The 15,158-nt window shown below is 36.9% G+C and overlaps 1 protein-coding gene across 1 annotated transcript in view; it reads left to right on the top strand.

Moving 5' to 3' along the window:
• The window catches only part of LRP12 (LDL receptor related protein 12), a 65,969-nt gene extending 52,531 nt beyond the window's left edge, over window positions 1-13,438 (top strand). The window contains exons 5-7 of the mRNA XM_067290407.1: window positions 2,707-3,808; window positions 4,444-4,576; window positions 10,213-13,438. Of these exons, the coding sequence (XP_067146508.1) occupies window positions 2,707-3,808; window positions 4,444-4,576; window positions 10,213-11,076 (2,099 nt within the window). The 3' untranslated portion in view covers window positions 11,077-13,438. The remainder of the gene's footprint in view (window positions 1-2,706; window positions 3,809-4,443; window positions 4,577-10,212) is intronic.
• Window positions 13,439-15,158: the final 1,720 nt, after the last annotated feature.

Here is a 15,158-nt window from a genome sequence, read left to right as displayed (position 1 = left end):
TTTACATGCTCGTGTATTTACAGTTGTCAAGGGTAAAGAATTACAATAGCTTTTATACATTACTGATAACACTCTGGCTTTTCATTTAAGAATGATGCTTCTTATTACCTGTAAGCATAGGTGGTGATGATAATGGCAGTGACAGCAGTGACTTGACATATAATTTTCTATACAGTAAGATGGCTAATCAAGAAATGCAGAAGAAATAAAAGAAATTGAAAGCCAAAGCAGGGATAGTGAGTTCTTCCTGTGTCAAGAAGCATATGCTAAATAACTTAGAAAAGGAAAATAATGTAGTAATAATACTTCAGCTGCACAGGTGTCGGTTAGGTCTGCTTTTGCTGGAATGATGGAAACTACTTATAAGCAACAGGTCCAGAAGGGACTGTTAGGGATCCTCTGGTTTAAAATCCAGTATAGATGATAGGCCATGTGAATTCTTTGAATCAATTCTTGTTTAAAGTAGCTAACATCTTCCAGAAAAATATCCACATTTCATTAAAAACAAACAAAACACCCAAAATGTTCCAGTTAGGAAGGTTCCACTAGTCTTTGGTGATTTGTTCCAGTGACAAATTAGTGTTATCAGTTTTGTTCTTTGTTGTTTTAAAGTAGAAATCACATGTATTTAACGTAACATCTGTTGGTCTTTCGACCTTGTTTAGCCTTCATTTTTTAGAATGAAGAGCTTTCTGTTATCGTATTTCTGTTTTGTTTTATTATTTAGTCACTTTAATCATCTTTTTTGATGATCTAAGGAAAGCGATCTCTTGATGACATTTGACATCAAGACTAGACTAGAAGGTTCTTTTTTTTTCTCCCCCACTTCCTTTAATTTAGAAGCATCTTTAATTATGGGTACCAAAATAGGTCAGAGTTCACTAATCGTGGCTGATGTAAAGTGGAAAACAGATAATAAAAGTAGAGAAGTTATGTTTCCTGTAAATGCATGAAAGGTTTGTGTTAGTCTGTTGGCTACAACTGCGCTTCGGTTCTGCTGATTATCTTGTGTTATCCTGAAGTTCTTTGTAGGCACAGTTTCAAATTCAAGTTCATACTAAGTATTTGGCATACTAGTATTATACATGATGTGTGTATATGTATAACAGAACAAGAAGATATCATTTATACCAGATCTATTTTGCTTTTTTTAATGACATAAGCATTTTCTAAAACTTAATCACTGACAACGCATACTTTTGTTTTTGCTCTACTTTCACTGCCTGTCAGTGAATTTGTTGACTTAAATGCTCTTCAGTGGTACTCATAATGTTTGTCAGTTTTGGTTTTATTTTTTCTGTATTCCTTTTTTAAAAAGCCTTAGCACTTGTGCAGTTTTTCAGATGATGAAGTTGTTGTTGCACTTTTTTTTTTAGTTGATTATTTCAAGGTAAAGGTTTTTTTGTTTTTTTTTGTTTTTTGTTTTTTTTTAATGCTTTCCAAGATACTGAAAAGAGGTACTTGAAGAGGGGAATAGATGTGGTATGACTTGACCAATTACAGCAGATTAGTTGCAGGAATAGAAATTCAAACTAGATATAAGGAGTTTTATCGCTTTGAGTTGTTAAATATTAGAACAGGTTGTTCAGACAGGTGGTAGAAATCTCCAACTTTGAAGATATTCCAAACTTGATTGGACAAGACTCTGAAAACAACCCAATCAAACTTCAAAGTTAGCCTTGCTTCAAGCAGGGAATTTGACTAGGTGACCTCCAGGGATCCCTTGCAATCTAAATTATTCTGTGCTAAAGCAAGTGAACCTGCTTCTCTGAGAGAGTCTGTTTCAGTAAGTTCACCATGCTGCCTCTAGTGTTTCTTTTGTAAACTCCAAAATACAGTGTTACTTTAGATTTAGTGTATACCTTTGTCTAACTTCCTGAATTTCTGCTGTGGAAGACTATCTGCATTATAGATTTTTTTTGAATGCGTTTTTGGAGCACTGACCACATCAGTTTGTTTTATAGCCAGATTTATGATTTATGCCATGGTTTTTAGGAACTGCTGTGAATTAAAATGATACAGGTATATTTGATTTGGCTATGTTGTTACAGAGCTGAAACGGATTGTTTCTGAGGTATGCTTCAGTGTTTAACATGCTTGGAGCTTTAATAAATGAATCACTGAAGAAAAATATTTTTGAGGTTGCAAGTGTGGTAGTAGCCAGTAGACCATATTTTCCTAAATGAGGGTGTCTTCTGACGCTTTTCAGAATTTAAAAAAAGACTTCTGTGTTGTCTGCACCACTGCTTGCATCCTTGCTGTAGATCCCTTGGTACAAAATATGAACCTAAGAAAACAGGACAGTGGGCTGACAGCTTTTGTATGAAAGAGTTTGATCAGGTAACTGGTACTGCAGGAAAAAGTTGTTGTAGTTTCAGTGAGGAAGGAGAGAAACAATATTTTCTGGCTTAATTTTAGCACCTTAGAAGCCAGATTTTTCAGCTGCCATAAATGAGCGTAGTTTTCTTGACTACAATTATTTGACTTAAAGCGGCTAAGAATGAGGCTCATGCTGGTGTGTTGACAGTATTTAGACTGGAAAAAGCTGTTTTATCATTGAAACTTGTTGTGGTGATTTACAGAGATTTTAAACAGTTACATGTTTTGCCATTCTGAACCACCTGGTGCTGCAAATATATATGCAACACAAACCACAAAGTACTGCATTCTGCAAAAAGAATATTTTTATAATTTCCTTTTTTTCAGGGAAATCTGATGAACCAAATTGTGATTGTGACCAGTTTCATTGTGCTAATGGGAAGTGTATTCCAGAATCTTGGAAATGTAATAATATGGATGAATGTGGAGACAACTCGGATGAAGAAATCTGTGCCAAAGCTAATCCTCCAACAGCTGCTTCCTTTCAACCTTGTGCTTACAACCAGTTCCAGTGTCTTTCTCGCTTCACCAAGCTTTACACTTGCCTTCCAGAATCTTTAAAATGTGATGGTAACATTGATTGTCTTAACCTGGGAGATGAAATAGACTGTGATGTGCCAATATGTGGGCAGTGGTTAAAATACTTTTATGGTACTTTCAGTTCTCCCAACTATCCTGACTTTTATCCACCTGGGAGCAACTGCACCTGGTTAATAGACACTGGCGATCATCGCAAAGTAATTTTGCGATTTACTGATTTTAAACTTGATGGTACTGGTTATGGAGACTATGTCAAAATATATGATGGGTTAGAGGAGAATCCACGGCAGCTTTTGCGTGTGCTAACAGCATTTGACTCTCATGCTCCTCTTACAGTTGTTTCATCCTCAGGACAGATAAGAGTGCATTTCTGTGCTGACAAAGTGAATGCTGCAAGAGGATTCAATGCCACCTATCAAGTAGATGGCTTTTGTTTGCCCTGGGAAATTCCATGTGGTGGAAATTGGGGTTGCTACACAGAGCAGCAACGCTGCGATGGCTACTGGCACTGCCCAAATGGAAGGGATGAAGCCAATTGCACCATGTGCCAAAGAGATGAGTTTCCATGTTCTCGGAATGGTGTTTGCTACCCTCGTTCAGATCGCTGCAACTACCAGAATCATTGCCCTAATGGTTCAGATGAAAAAAATTGTTTCTTCTGCCAGCCAGGAAATTTTCACTGTAAAAATAACCGCTGTGTGTTTGAAAGCTGGGTTTGTGATTCTCAAGATGACTGTGGTGATGGCAGCGATGAAGAGAATTGCCCAGTCATTGTGCCCACTAGAGTAATAACTGCAGCTGTCATTGGGAGTCTTATCTGTGGATTGCTGCTTGTCATTGCACTGGGATGTACTTGTAAATTGTACTCACTCAGGATGTTTGAGCGAAGGTGAGTAGAACAGATAGCCTCAAACTCTTAAATCTTAAAATACTTATTTTGTCATTAGAGCACTCTTGTATTAAAGCATTCTTACTGACATATAATTATTGTTATATGTGATTTCTAAAGGTGTTGTTCCTTCTTTCTCTTTGACAGTAAAAAGAGGGTAGTTAAAAGGGGTTAGAATTATTCTGATCACTTTTCTGTTGACAGCTGAGATGTGGTTGCCGAAAAGAAGGTGTGGGGAAGCTGCATTTCTGCAGTTAATGTCATGTCTACATTTAAGAGTATGTTTCTTCTATTGTGGACTATTTCATGCCATGACAGGATTACTTTTTTTCAATATTATAATATTATGTTTTATAATATTACAATTTTAATATTATAAGAATCTCTCATGGGGCCTTGTATACTTAGTTCATGCTTTTTTAGGCATGTATTGTTGATTTGTTTCTGTTCTTTTCTCCTCTGGACAGACCTGTAGGAATGACTGCAAGAAGTTATTATATATATTTTTTGTTGATTTTTTTTTATAAGATTTCATCTGCTCAAATTTATCATTTCAGATCGTAAGTCTGATGCAGTTTTATTCTTAAATATAAATATATATTATAGACTTATGAAATTTCTTTTCTCTTTAAAAGATCATTTGAAACTCATTTGTCAAGAGTTGAGGCTGAACTGTTAAGAAGAGAAGCTCCCCCATCTTATGGACAGTTAATTGCCCAGGGTTTAATTCCACCAGTTGAAGATTTTCCTGTTTGTTCACCAAACCAGGTAAGATTTCAAAATAGTGGGCAAACATTAAAATCTAAGAAAGCTGAAATAAAAATATTTTACCTTCCATCTGTCTTATTTTGGTTTTATAGCATTCCCTTTTCTTCCTTTCAAACCAATACTTTTAAAATAAGATTAGCTACTAGACAGAATCATTACGATGTGGTAGCATCACAGTTTACTTTGAGGCTTTATTTTCTTAGTGATGGATGCCAATATTGCACACTATAGAATCCCTTTTGCATGAAAAATAGATTGGCAGATCTGGTTTTATGTTCTCTGTTGAGGTTGCTGTATAAGCTATTAAGACTGCAGAAAAGCACTTGGAAATCTGAGAAAGAAGAATATAGAATTCTAGTGCAAGTAGTAGTTCAGCCGTTGTGCATATATGTTTAGGTATGATCATGCCCACTGTGCATAGAACAGATAATGAAAGAGACAAGGCTGTAATATATGGTATTAATGGTTATAGGGGGTGACGTCATTATCTGTCCTTTTTATTTCCCATAGCGATCATTAGCACAATTTTTATTTGGTTGATGAATAAACTTCTATCAAAGCTACTTTTTCATTAAAAAATAAGTAAATAAATAAATCAGTTTTCAATTAAGCCAGTCGTTTGTGGAATAGAAAACACTCAGTCCGGGAATCCGGCCATGGTGCAGCACTAGAGCTGGCTTTAAGTTGTGTTGTATGTTATAGCTAATGTAGCAAAGCTTACTATTACTTAATATTCCAGAGAATGTAAAAAAACTTATGGCAAAACCATAAGAAGGGAGATTGATTTTTATTTTCAACAAAATTGATTTCATTGCACGCTTATTCTGTCATAGATTTAATATATTCATTCTTTCATGTTTACATGCTTGCAAGCAGCAGGGTGTTTGGGTCCAAGTAGTCTTGCAAGCATTACTTGTGGTGATAGAGAGCTCAAGCAACATCAGTTATCATGTCCTCGTTACATCTCCAGTATTCTTCTTGACTGGTGACCATGTGCTGTTTTATGTGCCTGCTGTAGCCTTTGAATTGAGAATAATTGCGATCTTTTGCCTCCTCCCCGTCCCACTATGAGAGTCTTTGGGCTGCATTGCTAATTCATTCACTGTCCTTTTTTTCTCCTTTTTGGTTATAGCCTGTCCTTTGTTTTAGTCTGTTCTTTAGTCTGCTCTTTTTGTTAACTAGATGTCTTGAGAATCTGCATGTAGCTTGTACTGATCTCCCGCTGATGAAGCAAAAGTTGATATTTAGCAACTAATATTTATCTTTTTGTACACAGGCAAAACCTAGCCAACCTCTAAGAAAGACCTTTGTTCAAGCTTCCACTAACTACTGATCCTGAAATCTTTTAATGTTTGATTAACTGTTCTCCTTAGACATGGAGTATTTCAGGGAAGCTTAATAAACTTCCACTTTTTAAGGAAGGTGGTTTGAGTGCAGTTAATGTAAAGTGTACCCTGATAGTGTGACGACAAATGCTTACTGTATTCACATTGAATGTTTTGACTAAGTTAAGAGGGTCTCTTGTCTTGAATGTTTGAATGTGTCTATGTAAGCACAGAAGTAAAGCTTCTGATGTCAACTTAGAGTTGATCTATGCCAGGTGTAATGCAAGTGTGAGATAATTTTACACAAAACTAGATGTTACTTTCCAAATACAATATAGTAAGCCAAGCTGAACATCCAGCTTTGATAGTGGCAAGTAGATGCAGATTGTAGGCTGTCAGCAATGGGTAAATTCAACTTTTGTAGAAAAACATATCTTCTGCCCTTATCTTGGAGAAGGGAACCAATAGCTCTACTCTCTGTCTGGAAGCGGGTTTTGTATTTAAGGACAGTTTGACTGTAACCAAGATTCTCATTGCATGGGTCAGCATGTGTCACACTGTCATGCTATGAATGTTCAATAGCAACAACTGAGACAGTAATATAATAATAATAAAAAGATGTTTATTTCCTCACACAAGTTCTTGGATTAGTAACATCTATTAAAATAATGCGATTACTAATTTAGAAAGGATAACACAAAACCATCAGTTACTAATTTAGAAAGGATAACCTGAAACCGTCGATTACTGCACTATTAATTGGAAGGACTGCTTATCCCTACTTGAAAGCTAGCTTGTTCACTCTCCTAGTGAGAGGGCTCTCAACCTCGAGGAGTTACCTTAACCCAGCGTCCCAGGAAAAGGGGAGGGGGGGGGATACTCACGGTCCAGCCGGAGAGGATGGTCAGGTCACGTTCCCGTCCCTGCTCAAACTCTCCTGGCTCCCAAGTCTCTTTTTATACGGCTGGGGCTCTGGGCAAACACTGCTTTTGCTGACTTTTGCGAGTTTCACAATCGCAGGACTGTTTGTTTGTCTGCTTGGGGGGACCCTGCTAGCGAGGCAAGACCACAACACCTCCGTATTGCTTCTTCCCTCCCCGGGGGTCCGTGCAGATTCCAGGTGGCAGACTTCTTCAGTCTTGTTAATGCTGCCATTCCACAGCCTTGCGCATATCAGTCCTTGCGCATATCGGTTGGTAGACGACTTTAGTCCTGTTAAGTCCTCTGTTCAACAGCTTTGTGCAGGTCAGCTCTTGTGCATATCAGTTCTTCTGCATATCAATTGACAAACTTCAGTCCTGTTAACTCTTCACTCGCCCGTCAGCATGGTTATAAAAAAGAACAGTATGTTTCTGCTTAAAGGCACTTCTGTTCTTTTACAGATTTGTCTTCCTGTCCTCTTTTTCAAAATTAAGCTTCACCAATTTATGACATAGGTATATGGCTGTTCAAGATGGATAACGTAAAACCTGGTTGAATATGTTCAATTTCTTTTCAACTTTTGAGAAAGAGTTACGAGTTAACAAGTATATAGAAATTGATAAATTAAGTCTCTGTATTAGAAACAGATGCTTTCCGGAATAGCTTGGTCTTTTTGGCTTGTCTTGTGCTGGTTTTCTGGTTAATTGCATGTGGCGTCCTTGCACTGCAACGTTTTAATCAGTGAAGACTGATGAACAGGCTTTGTTATCATTCATGGGTTCCTGTCCAAGTGTCTGCTGTCTGAACTTGCCACTGCTGTACAGCAGGGACCCAGATTGCAGCTGTGCTTACACCTCTCTTGAGGTAGGGCTGGGTCAAGAAAGTCTGTTAAGACACTGAAGTTGCCATGCCCAGGTATGTAAGACCTCTTGCACAGGTAACTCAGTGTTTACAGTGCATCCCTACCCTGTGTGGGATTTTCCAGGTTTGATGCATGTGAACATGCTTAGGAGCTATATGATCAGGATTTCCAAATGAACTTAGTTTGCTCAGGCCTGTTTTTCATCCTGAGATCCCACACAGGGGGCCGGAAAATCTTGGTTTTTAATAAAATGAAATTTCCACATAGAGAGGACAGTTCTGGAAAACCCAGACATGTAATGGCAGAAGTCAGAAATTGTTATTGGAGCTTTCAAAAAGACTGCTTTTGCAAAGGGAGCTGTGGTTTTTTTGTTTTTTTTTTTTAATGTATTGAAATTTTATTTTATCTTCAGTTAGACTTGAATTAACCACACAGTGTGACTTTGGAGATGTTTTAAATTTATTTTTAGAGCCTAAAATGTAATAGAAATTAAAAGACGTGCTGAAAGTGGCAGTCTTTCATCACAAAATACGGCTGCTTCAAAGTCTTTCTATGTAACCATGATTTCACACTCCATAAAAATACAAATGCACATACAATAATTTTGATCAGTGAAAGAATGTTAATGAATATCCAATACGAAGACCAGAATTTCAGAGGACACTTGAAAACATGAGTAGCTATACAGGGAATTACTAGCATAAAAATAAGGAATAGAAAGGAGCAGGCTATCACCTTCAAAAATAAGGAAAATTCATGGAGTAGTGATGTTTGCATGATAAAATTTTCAATCTTATTTAAATCAGTGAAGTTACATTGTGTAAAAAAGTTTCTTTTTCAGAAGAGAGGACATCATTAAGAATAAAAATTTAAGAGAATGTAAATTGAATTCATAAATTATAAAGCTTGAATTAAATTTCTAATATGATTACATGGTGGGGGGATGTCAGTATTAAGTCAGGATGTGTTCAGTTTTTTTTGGTTTTGAGCAATATTTGCATCTTAAGATTGCAAATCTGTGTAGGACTGAAGATAACTAGTCAAAGTTTCCTAGAGGTTAATAGTCTCAACCAAGAGAAACCTTGGTCCTTCTAATTTGTGTACCACTTTTTGCCTAAAACTGATGCATCCCTAGAGCTGGATTTTCAAGGATGGGTAGCAGCCTCTCCAGTAGCCTCTGAGTGTAAGGCTATCAGACATATGTATTTATGTGCTTGAGTTTAAATATCATTCTTTGGAACTGTTGGAAAGGAAGGAATAACAGTTGTACATGAAGTGTTGTGGCTGGACACTCTTGTGCTGTGTATGCTTGTGGCATATGAAAGACTGGAAGCGAGCTGAGGAAGACAGCATCACAACATTGAAGTTTGGTGTTTGTAAACAAAGTGAAATATATGCATATACATCAAGTGTTTGCCTGAAGGAAAGGCTGTATTCTGAAAAGTATTTTTGGCCATAATCTTCGCTTAAAAGATGTGAATGTGGATTTTTCCTGTAGTTAAACACATCATTAAATGTTTATATTTTCAGAATTGCTGAGCATCCAACAGATCTCTGTTACCATAATGTTTTTGAGAAATGAGCTACTTAGCTGAGGTGCTATTTTTCCTAATTTTGGATAAGGGAATCCCAAGTCAAAAGTGTTAATATGATGCTGTGACCTTACAAATTAGAAGTTATACAGGATTTTGAGCAGAAAAATTCAGATATGCATTGTTCCTTAACTGACTCACTAGAAAATTTATATCAGATTTGGGAAACACATAGTTTAGAACACACAAGATAATTTTGATTAAACAGAAGCATTAACGTATTTGAAACTGGCATTAACTGATTATGCCAGAATGGAAAAGAATCAAACATTCTAGTCTTTCTAGTAGGGAGAGGATATCTAATTTTGTCTCTGTTCTTATCCACTAGGGCAGTGCATAAGAAAAGGTCACCTCTGTTTAAACCTTAAGGAGTTTCAGGAAATTTTCTTTTTCAAATCCTAAACTTTTTGTGGCACATTACTATATACTGTACTCTAAAATTCACAGTGACTACTTTTTCTTTTTAGTAGAATTGTATGTAGCTGATCTTACATATCTGCTGTACTAGAGCTTCTGCACTTGGTCTGTTGCTCCACTTTTCTGTGATCAGTACACCATACCCACACTGTTACATCTGTTTTCATTCTGCCTATCCTTACAGTGGCCTTTGACTTGGGCAGAAATGTATCTCCTTTGCTTTTTTTATTTCCCTTTTTTGTCTCTAAATCTTTCAGCTTGTTTTCCCTGTTCATAATTTTTTTTTTCTGTCAGAATCTAGGCTGCTTTCGTGCGTGCTTTATGTTTAAAATAGCCTTTTGCTACATATGCCAGATCCTTAATCCTCAATATTACAGATTGAGCGTTTTTTAATATTTAAGAATCTAAACTTAATCTTTGTGGTTATATGTTTTTTTGCACAGTAGTTATCATTCTCCTATTGTAAGAACAGTGCCAACATGTTGTCAATACTTGATTGTTATTTGTCTTCTCGTTTAGGCTTCAGTTCTGGAAAACCTGAGACTAGCAGTGCGATCTCAGCTTGGATTTACCTCAATCAGACTTCCTATTGCTGGCAGATCAAGTAACATTTGGAATCGCATTTTTAACTTTGCAAGGTCACGTCATTCTGGATCATTGGCATTGGTCTCGGCAGATGGAGATGATGTTGCCAGCCAAAGTACTAGTAGAGAAGCTGAAAGAAATAATACTCACAGAAGCCTATTTTCAGTTGAATCTGATGATACAGACACAGAAAATGAAAGAAGAGACACAGCAGGAGCAGTTGGTGGTGTTGCTGCCACTTTGCCTCAGAAAGTCCCACCTGCAACAGCAATAGAAGCAACAGTAGGAGCATGTGGGAGTTCCTCCGCTCAGAGCGCCAGTAGCAGTAACACAGATAATGGAAGAGAAATGACAAATGTAGAGCCCCCAAGCGCAAGTCCAGCACGTCACCAGCTCACTAGCGCGCTAAGTCGTATGACTCAAGGCTTACGATGGGTACGCTTTACTTTAGGGAGGTCAAGCTCAGTGAATCAGAACCAAAGTCCTTTGAGACAGCTTGATAACGGGGTAAGTGGAAGAGAAGAGGATGATGATGTTGAAATGTTAATTCCAGTCTCTGATGTAGCATCAGACTTTGACATGAATGACTGTTCAAGACCTCTACTTGATCTCAGCTCAGATCAAGGACCAGGGCTTAGACAGCCTTACAGCGCAACACATCATGGTGTAAGGTCATGCAGTCGAGATGGCCCCTGTGAGCGCTGTGGCATCGTGCACACTGCCCAGATACCCGACACTTGCTTAGAAGCAACAATGAAAAATGAAACTAGTGACGATGAGGCATTATTACTCTGTTAGGTACGGATTGTTTAGGAAAGATTGTGTACAAGTTGGAGCAATATCTGTCATTGTTTTGTACTTCACAGTTAAAACTAGTTTTTAGTTTTAAAAAAATCCAGGACAACATTATGTTAAAACTATTTTAGCCTGTGTGGTTGATTAAACATTTCTTTTACTGGATGACCTTATGGAACTACTGGAGTGAGCATTTTAATGGCTCTGAATACACGTGTGTATCCAGTATAATCTGATTATTCTTTAAACTGAAGTTTATCCCAGTTAGTTTCAAATTTAGTTTATCCTGGTACTGTAGTTCAAAACAGAAACATGGCTGTTTAAGACTTACTTGGCTGCCTGTTTAACCCCATAGTAACAGATGAATTTGTACAGAATTATTTTCCTTTAGGAATTTGCTCTGTTGTATTATTGCCAACATACTTGTAACTTAATATACTAAATGCTGGTAAGGATTGTTAATGTAAAATATGTATTTTTCTTTGAGTTTATACAACATTTTGTCTAAATATTCTTGAATTTCATCATAATGTGAACTTATTTAAAGGGAGGAGAAATTTTCTCCAGGAGCATTCTTTTTCTTTCAGAAGTACAAGATGCAATGATGTGTGAAATTTAGGTATAATTAGATAAACTGATGGCAAAAGCTTTTATAGCACTGACTTTATTAAACTGCAATCTAATATGGTACTGCCAAATAGTATGTAAAATCCCCAGTCATTAGTCTTTTCAATTTGAAGTAAAAAAGGGCCGAAGATATTGTAATATGTGTTAGTTCTGTAAATATCCGATATGTACAAATACACTACAGAATAAGTTCCAACTGGTAAAAGATCTTTCCCTAATACTCTAGGGTATAAAGCTTGTTTGGACTCAAGGGATTTGCACTAAAATCATATTAAGGTCTATAATGAGCTTAGTGCACAAGCACTATCACTTTAAGTACTATTATTGTCTGATATTGCAATGGCTATATATTTCCATGGCTCTTTACTTGGGGTGTTGCATTTTTGTTGCAATTGAATTTGCTTTACTAATTCCCTATTTATTCGTTGTATTTAAAACTGATTTACTTGGTTGCAGACTGGTTGTTTTAAAAAAAAGAAATCCCTTTCAGTGTTTTTTTTGTTTTGTTTTGTTTTTGTAATATTACATGTTGGAGCAAAACAGATCAATGGAAAAAAGCTCATAATTTCCAATTTTGTGATAAGCAGGTTACTATGTGGCTACTAGCGTGTCAGCAAGAATCTACACCTTTTAAAAACAAAAATGTCAACTACTGTTTTATTTATTCTTTGCCAGTCTGTTTTTAGTAGGCTTAAAGATCCAGTATGAAATGTATTTGTGTGTGATTGTATGCTATTTATTAAATTTTAAATACTTTGTTGAATGTCATTTTAAAGCATGTTTAAAGTCTTGTGCATTTCTGTCGTGTTATGCTGTCGGGCAGAACTGACTAAAATGTTTTAATATGTATCAAAATTAAATTGAATTTTGTTATGTTTTTGAGGTACTTTTAAAGATAAATCCAAGGTCTGTCTGGCTTTTTATTTTATTTTTTAAATCCTCATCTCTGAAGTACAAATCACATGCAGAAGAAGCAAGTAACGGAATAGATTCCAAATTGTATATATCGTTTCCCTTCTCTTCATTCACAGACACTGGGATGAAAAAAAATAAACAATTTTACCATGTGGTTGATCTTATTCACAAGATTTAGTAGGTAAATTCCGAGGTCAGGACACGGTTATTTAGATTTGTGCTTTTGAGGAATTTATGTGCAATACAATTGAAAAAGATTTTATTATAATGGCCCATGCAGTTTCAACGTTAAGAACAGATCACATCACACTGGTACCAGATCCAGTACAGTTTGGCCCATAATAACACATACCAGAGTAAACGTCATTAATGGCCATTTTTATTCACATTGAATAATATCTACTTCTGTGGGTAATCTTTAGTCTGATTTCAGTGGCATTGTTTGTAGAGCAGGTAAATCTGCAATATGAACATGGTAACACACCCTGAAATATGTTGGAATATGTCTTGATATAAAATACTGGGTTTTTAAACCTTCCTAACTTATTGTTATTAGAAAGCGGTTATGAAATTTTTTGTCACTGAGGCAGATACATTTTGAAGAAAGCATTTTCACAGAATATCTTAGGTTATACACATACAAATGATTTAAACTCATTCCATTAGATGCCCTAAATAGCATGTACCTGTGGACTCCATATTGCAGATGTAAAAAGGAATACAATGCTTAATTTGTTTTAAAGAATTGCTACACATGAAACTGGGAATTTGGATTTGATTGAGAATTTGGAAAACTGTAAATAAAATTCATATTTGTATGAGGCTAACTTGTTGCAGTGATTTTTTTTTTCTTAGTGATTTTTAAAGGGAGCAATCAAATTTCCTTTTGATTAGTACAATACTGATCTGTTACTGAGACTTCTGTTAAGTCATGTTGCTTCATTTCTTTTTATTCTGAAGCTGCTTGAAACAGTATTTTATTGAAATGATTCTTGATTTAGCTTTGCTACAATGCTAGGGAATTTTTAAAAAAAGTTTGAATGATGTGCTGTGGAATATCTTGTTTTCTTTAATAAACCACTTCCATCTGAAAGCTTTGAAGAATGTAGGTTATTTTTCTCCTCATATAAAGGTTTCTAAGCATAGAAGGAGTTTGTTTTGCCATTCAATTTGCATTGAAATGTTAAGGAGGCTGATTGAGCCTCTGATGCTACAAGACCTTGTTTTGTTTTCAAGGAGTCCATCTGCAGTACAAGATCAACAAGTATTTCTGATATACTCTTCTTTCAAAATAGATTCCAGAAGAGAATGCTGAAATTAGTTATATATATCATGTTCTTTTTACTATCCAAATGCCAAAGCAAAAGCTCCTGGCAAAGTTTGGGTTCAGTTGGATAAATCACAGTTCAAATTTGGGAAACAAATACTTTTTCAGTTAGTCTTTACATTTAAATTTTTACTGCAGATAAATATCACAGGTTTTCCTGTTCAGACCAGTTTTTGCTTCCTTTGTGAAAAGTGTTTTCTGTCCAGTTCTATTCTCCTGCTGCTGTTCAAGTGCTGCACATCTTCTGCAACTCTTGTTTGAAGTCAGTAGCTTTAATCTTCCTGTAGTTGTGGTGAGTGCTGTGGGTGGATGGGGTTTTTTGTTTGGTTGGTTTGGGGTAGGTTTTTTTCAGCTGTGCCTCTCTTCCTCAACTTTCTGAAAATCTGCAGCTGGTAATCAAAGTCCTCCAGTATGTCATCTACAATTTAATTGTCCAAAATGTTGTATGTCCTGAAAGGTAACTGCTTTCCCTTACCAAAGTAAATTAAATGCAGCCTTGGCTGCAGTGACCATGAGATGGTGTTCAGGATCCTGCGAGGAGGAGGCAGGGCACTAAGTAGGATCGCAACCCTGAAGTTTAGGAGAGCAAACTTTGGCCTCTTCAGGGACCTACTTGGAGGAATCCCATGGGTTAGGGCCCTAGAAGGAAGGGGCGTTCAAGAGAGCTGGTTAATATTCAAACATCACTTCCTCCAGGCTCAAGAGCGGTGCATCCCTATGAGTAGGAAGTCAAGCAAAGGAGGCAGGAGACCTGCATGGATGAGCAAGGAGCTCCTGGCAAAACTCAGCCAGAAGAAGGAAGTCTACAGAAAGTGGAAAGGGGGACAGGCCACTTGGGAGGAATATAGGAACGTTGTCAGAGTATGCAGGGATGCGACAGGGAAGGCTAAGGCCCATTTGGAATTAAATGTGGCAAGAGATGTCAAGGACAACAAGAAGGTCTTCTTCAAATACATCAGTAGCAAGAGGAAGCCTAGGGAAAATGTGGGCCCTTTGCTGAATGGGGTGGGTGCCCTGGTGACGAAGGATGCAGAGAAGGCAGAGTTACTGAATGCCTTCTTTGCTTCCGTCTTTACTGCTCAGGCCAGCCCTCAGGAACCCCAGACCCTGGAGGCAAGAGAGAAAGTCTGGAGAAAGGAAGACTTTCCCTTGGTTGAGGAGGATTGGGTTAGAGATCACTTAAGTAAACTTGATACTCACAAATCCATGGGCCCTG

The sequence above is a fragment of the Apteryx mantelli genome, chromosome 2 (genome assembly GCF_036417845.1).
Source record: "Apteryx mantelli isolate bAptMan1 chromosome 2, bAptMan1.hap1, whole genome shotgun sequence".
Taxonomy (NCBI): domain Eukaryota; kingdom Metazoa; phylum Chordata; class Aves; order Apterygiformes; family Apterygidae; genus Apteryx; species Apteryx mantelli.
Note: the sequence above shows the minus strand (reverse complement) of the source record. Positions and strands in the feature narration are given on the sequence as shown.